We start from the raw sequence: 9,199 nt of genomic DNA, 5'->3' as shown, positions 1-9,199 counted from the left end.
GACACACTAAGTCCTAAAATGTCTGATTTGGAAGTATAGAATTAAGAAAGGCTCGCATAAAAAGGGCTTCCCTGGTGGCTCAGAGGGTAAAGCACCCTGCAATGCAGGAGACCTGGGTTTGATCCCTGGGTCAGGAAGATCCCCTGGAGAACGAAATGGCAACCCACTCCAGTACTCTTGCCTGGAAAATCCCATGGACAGAGAAGCCTGGTAGACTACAGTCCATGGGATAGCAAAGAGTCGGACATGACTGAGCGACTTCACTTTACATAAAAAGATGCTGCCATCAGAGTTAGACACTGAAGGAAGAATGGAATTTTGAATGAGGAAGAAATACTCTGGGCAGATGGGAGAGACTGCACAAAGATAAAAGAAGCAGGGGTATTTAAAGGCATGAATAATGGCAAATGACTTCTTTTTTGGGGGGGAGAATTTAAGTGCTGCAGAGTTCAGAAATTTTAACTCTACTTAATTATCATCAAAGACTTGGGCAGCTTAAGATCAATAAGAAGAAAATAAGAAATCAAAGGTAATGATGCAGTTAATTTGAGAAAGATATATCTGTGTATAAGAACAGGAAAAGAAAAAAATGTTGAATTTAAAATTTTAAGTAAGTTGAGATTGAGGTGTTTGAAGCATCAATAAAAATTTACATGTGCATTATCTTAGTGCTCTGATTTATAATATCTACTCTGGTTGCTAAGAGGCTTTTTATGTTTACTTCTTAGGTCTGATCATACAAACTTTCAATTTAATAGAGGTCTGTACCTAATATAAATTAGATTTATACTCTTTATACTATACTCTACATATCTAATATAAATAAGATTTAGCAAGCACTGGTTCTATTTATTCAGGAGGAAAAAGAAACCTTCACAGCAAAGTAAAACAAGACAGAAACATGTACTGACTTGTACTTCTGCCATTTATGAAGCAATTTCCTTGTATGTCAACACAATTGTTCACAGCCCTGCAATTTTTAAAAAGAGCCAGCTAATGTGATGAAAACATTAGCACAAAACAACCCAACTTCCCTGTGTGCCACTCATTAAGGAAAAGCAGTGACCAAAAGATGAAATTCCTTTGAAGAATTTACTCCATGTGCTTCAATGTGAGCTATTTAATGTACTAAAACAAAACTCTGCAAACTCAATATGAAAAGTAGCACTTTCACATGCAATTCTTTTCTATTTAGTTTTATATTAATAAAGTTTAACCTCTTTTCTAATAGAATAATTATTTACTAGAACTCTAGAACCTCTAGAAAGCTATATTCTTGAATTATTTTGAAAACTTCCAATATAATCCTAGCCAAAAACTACCCTCTAAACATATATACAATATATTTTAAGAAAAAAAATCTGTCTCTAATATACTTACTCAATTTTAAGTCATGATAATCACGGTAGGCAAAGAGTATATCCCTGTAGTTAGTTCAATCTTATGAAGACATTCGCTAATGCAAAACATGGGTAAAAGGAATAACAAAGTGGTATTCACAGGGTTCTTTGTGCAAGTGACTAGATTTTAGAAAGACTTTATTTGCATTTCTCCATCTCTGCCACAGTCTGTTTGCACCAGTTTGGAAAGCACTCAATAGGTCATTTCCAAAACGCAAATACCAGGTCAAGTTTATAACACGTGACTTACTCACTAATTCTATTTAAACAGCACACAGTAAGAAATTAGATTCCCCATAGGACACTGGAGAAAGCCTGAAGCCTATTCTTCAAAGAAAAAAACGTCAAAAGGTAATATTAAATTGAAATTTTCTCAGTTACACATTAGAACCAAATGTAAATTCAGCATATATTAGATTTCAAAGTTTGAGCTTTAAGTTAAAAAAAAAAAGAACAGTTAACTATGTTCAACATGGGCTAGCTGCTTTTTCTCAATCATGGCAAACCATTAGATTTGAAGACAGGATAAAAAAAAATTAGCCTTACTTTAAAAATAGTTTATTAGTAAACTTTTTGTATATGTCTATAGTATGTCTTCATAGTCCCCATCTACTAAAGAACACTAGACCAAGACTCAGACTCAAGTTCTAGTTCTGGTCATTTTCAGATATGCATCCTCAGGCAAATTATGCCCTTTGTCTGAGCCCATCTGTAAAATCAAAGAGTTGATATTGATCATTTCTGAATTTCCTTTTATCTTAAAAACTATCTATTAAACCAAGGTTGGCATTTTCCTGGTACTGAGATAAGATTTTCTTCATTCCCTCTTTCCTCCTCACCATCACTTTAAAAAATGGAAGTTCTTATATTTGTTTATGATCCAAGTGTTAGATTAATTTTCTATAATTATTTTGAAATAGGAAAATGATGTTCAAGTCATTATTCACTTCACTCCTACTGTTTGCTGATGTCACTTTGGGGATAACCAAAGCAATACCAAAGGATACCACCCTAAGTTCTGAGACAACCATAAACTCCAACACAACTCCAAAGCTCCAAACATCTCTGGATCCCAAAGCAACTTCCAACCCCATGGCAACAAAGAATACAGAAGTGACTTCAACGATAGCCACAACCATGAATCCAGAAAGTGCAGCCACAACCAAGAAGATGAAAAGTGCAGCCACAACCATGAGCACAAGAAGTGTAGCCACAACCAAGAATATGGAAAATGGTGGCACCAAATTGAATCCAATGGACAGCACTCACGTTCTTTTCTATGTCATATTTTTGTTGTTTTTTGTACACTTAGGCTGAAGTGGACTTGGACTGTCTGCATTGTTATCTCAGTTCACTATATCTGCTGAACGGCAACAAGCACACTAGGAAAATCAAATTTATTTCAACTTACTTCTGAGTAAATTATCATTATCCTAGTTTAATTTGGTTGTTTGCAAATTTTAATTGTGTAAGTTTAATCATAACCTTAATATGGTTTCCTTCCTTATAAATGCTAAAAAAGGCAAAATACTCTGTTTGCCTTTTAAATGTTTGCAAAACTGAGTTGCAACTTGGGGTTTTACATTAAAGGTGTAAGAGAAGAAATTATGTTGGTGACATTTAACCAAAGTATACTTCTGTGTGGGTGTGCATGCATGCATGTGTGTGTGTGTGTGAAAAGGACAGGGGACTGTGGATAGGGGTTGAGGATGGCATGTGTTATTCTGCATTTATTTTTTATTAAGTAGACAAAAGGATAAACTATTGTGCTCTACAAAACAATACACCTGTCACCATATTCCATAAATGTGTAATAGTAACATGTTGTTACAATAAAAAAGATTCCAATTCTGCTAACATTTGGAGTACAGACTACAGCTGCTCCAATGACAAAGTTATCTTACTCTGTATACACTTCTGTCTTTTACTGCAAATGGTCATTTGTTAATTTGATGCCTAGAATTCAGAATTCTTCCTTACAGAAATATACCCCATAAGTACTGATAAGATTTTCATGCTGGTCTACAAAGATTTATTTAAGCTAAAAACCTAGTATTTAACAGTGATAATAACCATGTATGAACAGCTCTGATTCTTACTAGTTGTGCCGCCTTGAGCTTAATTCCCAACCCAGTGAAACTCCCAAACAAACTGGTAATAAACCTACTTCAAATGAATCACTTGGGGTGTCTGTTAGATAGATTAGGCTCTACCCTGAAATTTTGATTTAGCAGCCCATGTAGGGCCTGGAGATATATGTTTGTTTGATAGCTAGATTTGTGAATGACTAACAGCGTCTCTAAATTTCAGTTTATAAGTCAGTCAGTCATTGGCAGTAATAACACCTCAGCAGGTTATTTTAAGGGTTAAATGAAAAAGTATATAATATGCATGGTTTGCCTAAGGCAGAGAAAGCACTCAGTAAATTTTAGCCGTTATCATTATTATTACTAACACCCAAAAAGCAATTGCCAGGTATCACAGTATACCTAAGAGGAAAACTCTTCATTGCACTTTTAGGTTTTATAGTTTTAATTATTCTGACAAAAATAATATGCGTTCCTGGCAACAAGTCAAACAACAGAGATATATAATAGGAATTCTGTAGCTGACCCTCTGCGTGCTCCAGTCATGCTCCTGAGAACACCACTGTGAACAGTTTAGCGTGCACGTTCACAGGCCTGTCAGTCTGTGCATATCACATGCCTGTGCACACACACCAGTGTTCCTCCTCATCGTGCATGATAATTGTCGAGAGCCATCTTTCTGGATATTTGAAAAGCTGCATTAGAGGACTTTCTGTTACTTTTGCCAGCTCAGAACCCACTTTTCCTCATTCTGATATTGGCAGTCCGATTTCCCTTTGGGAAACCCTGCTCCCGTGCCCTCCCCTCATGCCTTTCAGTTCATGCAGTTTAAGCTGCCTTCACCAGTGAGCTCCAGGGATGGGCGTATGACTCAGACCTAGATACCAAGAAATTCCATCCCCCTTGCCATAGCGAATGCCTCAGGAATTGCCAGGTGACTCGGGCCAATAAGACTAGTACTTTTGCTGTTATTACTGGGAAAGAAGCGTTTTTCACTGGGTTGTTAAGCTGGGAGAACACAAATCACCACTGGGCATAGCTTAGGAAGAGCTGCCTGGGAATAAAATCAACACAAAGAAAGTAGAGTCAAGACATAGAGAAGACAGATGTTCTCCAGATGGCATTGTTCAAAGCCCTACATACAGTCATGCAAGAAGCCAGTCCATCTCCTGATCTCCTTGGGTACATCTACCAATTGATATGCTTTCTGGTTTACACAAGTGTAAATTTCATTTTTGTTACATGTAACAAGCAAATACAACACAAAACACAAAAACTCATTAACACATTATTCCATAATACAGATGTATCATTATTTATTCAACAATTTCCATTTGATACAAAGTTATATATTTTTTATATATATATATATATAATATATATTTGCCACTATAAATAATGCTGCAACAATGGACATGAACTTGGGCAAACTCTGGGAGATGATGAGGGACAGGGAGGCCTGATGTACTGCAGTCCATGGGGTCGCGAAGAGTCAGACATGACTGGGTGACTGAACAGCAACAAAAACTGTCCTTGTATTTATGGGACTTTATTATAGGTCAGGTTCAAAGGTATACAGGAGAGAATAGAAGGAAAAGACTAAAAACTAAATTAGGTCAAAATTACGAAGCAACCATCATGCCTGACTTGACATAAATCTGGACTTTATTCAGAAACTGAATGCTGCTACTTAACAAATAGAGACAGGATTAGATTTGAACTGGAACTGCCTCCAGAAGCAATGTTAAGATGGCCTGGAAGTAGTTATGTGGGGTTTAGGGAGTAGGAGAATAATTCTGCATTAGTACAGGTTAAAGCTAATAAGAGAGTCTCAGTAATGGCAGTGTGGGGGGAATGAATTCAAAAGACATTTCCAAAGTACCTAAAATTAAGCCATTAAGAACCAATTAAAAAAATAAAACACATACCTTAGGACATCCCCCGATAAATGAATAGCACTAGGAGGTTATTTCGAATCACATGACTACTGGGCTAGGAGAAGTACATGACTTAGGGGCAGCCAGGAATCCACTGGCTGGCCAGGACATAGCATTAAGGGTTTTGCCAAACAGGCATCTGTAGCTGAACCATGTTCTCTTTGTGGAATTTGCACTGTGAAGTACTGAGGTAATGAAGAACTGACTAGCTAGGGCTAATGCTGAAGAGATATAGAAAGAGGAAAATCATGAGACACAGCTCAATGTGAAGCCAAGAAAGAGGCAACAAGTCAGTTCCAGGACTGATGGACACCTAAGTGCTGTCTGCACCTGCTCTAACTCATGTTTTTTCTGAGGCCCACCTTCTTAAGAAAGTGAGAATGATTTCTCTGTAAAAACTGAGCCCTGACTAAAACAGCTTTATTGATTTGCCTAGATGACACAACTAAAATCAAGACATGGTGATTGATAATGAGGAGGATAAATGAAAGAGAGAAGAATTTTAAATGATTAGGGTTTCTAGAGTGAGAAGGGATGGTGATGCTATTGAGAAAGAGAATATGGTGCAAAGAGGAAGCTGATTTGAATATACACTGAATTAAGTTTTGGACATTTCAAGTCTAAAAGGTCTGTGGACTATCTGTAAGGAGGCTGGAATCCATAGTTCAAAAGACATAAACTAATACATGGTAGTTAGTCTAAGCCACAAAAACAAAGGAATATCAAAAAGTCAAACCTAAGTGTTCTCTGACAAAGTTCACTGAACAGAGACAAGACCTTTACGACCTTCTCCTGCTCCTGTACTCCTCCACAGTAGAGTGGGTCGCTCTACCCTGAGTGATCATGTGCTCAACTGTCCTGACCTCAGGCTTCACACCAGGTGACAATGAAGCCAGGAGGCACTCTTGTACGTCTAAATAAGAGACTGAAATGTAGACTGAAGTTGGCAGAGTCACACCCCAAAACAAACAAACAAAAAAGAAAACCTTAAACATACTCTGTATGGTTACAGAACTTTATAGGTCACAAAATACTTTATGGGAGAGGTAGGCAGGATAGTTTTTCTGAGCAACTCCCCTTCTTTAACATATGAAGAAACAGAGTCATAAAAACTAACTTGTCTAAGAAGCAGCAGAGCTGGGAACCCTCAGCACACTCAAGTCACTCTATTACATGGGTCTCTAGGAAATTCCACTGATTCAATCTCACAGGTGTCTGCATCAGGCCCAAGCTACTTTCCTTTGGCCTTGTATAGTATACAGACCACCACAGAGAAGGAATATAATCTTACACTCTGATCCTGGAGGAAAAAACCAGCTTTAAGGTTTTCCAGAAATCTTTGAAACTTGTAAACTAACAAGAATTTAAAGGGGGAGGAGGACACATGTCTACCTACCTCTCTCACCAATGTTTCACTTTTAATTACTTAGACAAAATAGGGAAAATCAAAATACACTAGTGGTATTAAAGACTGGGATTGGTATACAAGGATGGTTCATCTCAACTGCGAAAGAAAATTAAAATCCTAGGCAATTGAGAAACAGCATCTGAGGTGAAAGTTGGAAAGAAGACTTACAGGAAGGTGAAGAGACGTTCCTCAGAACTGCTGGAGAGGAAGGCTAAGGATAAATGCAAGTTTCTATGCCCTCTTGATTCCCTAACACCCAGTTCTTGGGACTTCTTGGTTTAACGTTGTCTGCATTATCCTATTAAATCAGTTTCCCGCCTCCCACCTTCCATTTATCACTCCACTGCCACTCCTCCCCAACCTCCACTTATTTCTTATACATTGCCTAATTTTTTTGCCATTCATGATCATTAAAAGTCTACTGATGTAATTCCTCAATTTATATTAAATTCAGGAAACTCAGAAAGATTAATTCCTACAGCCTAGTGGAATAGCAGAACTAAGAGAAAACATAGCCCCTGAGATTCCAAAGCCAGTGGTCTATTATATAACATTGTCCCTAAGGTTCAATTACCAAAAGTTTATATCAATAAACTAAATGGGAAAGAAGGAAAACTGACCAAATAATACCACAGACAAGTTCTCCAGTGGAACGCAGAATAAACCAAGAAAGAAAAGACAATGGCAGGGAAAGCAACTTGAGCATTAGACCTATTGTGAAGGAGGAGCATTTCAAGAAAGGCTTCCTGGGAATTAGCTTTGGCTGAAGACAGCACAAATAAATACAATCAATTTTTCAGGCTGTCACTTGTGCCATATCTTTATAGACATTTCCCACAGCATCTCTGAATTATTTGTTAAATCACCCTGATGTTGCCTTACCAGGCCTATTATTAAAAGTTCTCAGATTCTTCAAATTTTATTTCCATTACAAAAAGGTTTCTCAGTATCATGTTGCAGATATGATTTAAACAGAATACACCAGAAAACAAAAGACTGTGATATTTTTTTTTACTCTTTGTAATTAATTCACTGTAGGTGGCATAAAAAAAATGATGTAATACAGGGAAGCAAATCTGAAACAGGTACTATGAACAGCAATTTATAATAGATGGAGCACCATTTGGGGACAAGATGGCTGTTTACTAGCTATATTCTCCCGGGAAAACTTGTCTCCAACTCTGGTAAAGTCAAACAGCAAAAATCAAACTTGCTGTCTCTCTACATTTTCTACCATTTTAAAAACTCTGGTAAGAGAAACTAAAACAGTGTTTCTTACCTCCGTGCAACATAATAAAATATAGGATTCCCAGCTTTGGAAGTCCCAGCTTGGTAGAAAATACTTAATGTTTTCAAAGCCTTGAACTCTTCTTTTTCATGTACTTGATGCCTGAAAGAAAAAAGAGCACAGTAACTCACAGACTTTATATTGTTCATTGATATTTACAAAAGTCCACAACTGGAACAATGATAAAATATACAAAATGGCAAAATATCTTAAAAGCAACATACTTTCTGAAGGGCAATGTGGTAACAAGCACTAAAAGTTTCAAGGAGCTATTATTTGAACCTCGGACTGCAAGGAGAATCAAACCAGTTCATCCTAAACGAAATCAGTCCTGAATATTCATTGGAAGGACTGATGCTGAAGCTGAAGCTCCAATACTTTGGCCACCTGATGTGAAGAACTGACTCATTTGAAAAGACCCTGATGCTGGGAAAGATTGAAGGCGGAAAGAGAAGGGGACAACAGAGGATGAGATGGTGGAATGGCATCATTGACTCAATGAACATGAATTTGAGTAAACTCCAGGAGCTGGTGATGGACAGGGAGGCCTGGCGTGCTGCAGTCCATGGGGTTGCAGAGTCTGATATGACTGAGTGACTGAACTGATTATTTGAACCATTAGGATAACATTAAGAAAACTACTGGACAGGGATATTAATCATAGAATTGCTTTTAACCATTTTTCTTTCTAGACAGAAGTTTTTGAATTTTATTGATTTGTTTTTTAAGAGTTCAGTTTATGAAGCTTTCCTTTCCCTGGTTTACTGATTTTGAATGAGTGAGAAAGGTCCATATGTTCTTCTTTATGGGAGTTTATCCTCACGAATAGTGTATCTTTTTACAGATGGTTACTTACTGGTACAGTTGTACCAATACAATTTATTAAAAGGCCATTCTAATCTCCCTGATTCTGAGTATCACTTTTATACTTCAGTTCAGTTCAGTCGCTCAGTTGTGTCTCTTTGCGACGCCATGAACCGCAGCACGCCAGGCTTCCCTGTCCATCACCAACTCCCGGAGTCCACCCAAACCCATGTCTATTGAGTCGGTGATGCCATCCAACCATCTCATCCTCTGTC

At 37.5% G+C, this 9,199-nt stretch overlaps 1 protein-coding gene across 6 annotated transcripts in view; it reads right to left on the bottom strand.

The window, feature by feature from the left end:
- NF1 (neurofibromin 1) overlaps positions 1–9,199 on the bottom strand; it is a 275,386-nt gene that overhangs the window by 90,388 nt on the left and 175,799 nt on the right. For all 6 annotated transcript variants that reach the window (XM_010861452.1, XM_010861457.1, XM_010861455.1 and 3 more), the window contains one exon: positions 8,112–8,222. In XM_010861452.1, the coding sequence (XP_010859754.1) occupies positions 8,112–8,222 (111 nt within the window). The remainder of the gene's footprint in view (positions 1–8,111; positions 8,223–9,199) is intronic.

This window comes from Bison bison, unplaced genomic scaffold (genome assembly GCF_000754665.1).
Source record: "Bison bison bison isolate TAMUID 2011002044 unplaced genomic scaffold, Bison_UMD1.0 scf7180017864472, whole genome shotgun sequence".
NCBI lineage: Eukaryota > Metazoa > Chordata > Mammalia > Artiodactyla > Bovidae > Bison > Bison bison.
This window is presented reverse-complemented; position numbering and strand designations above follow the sequence as displayed.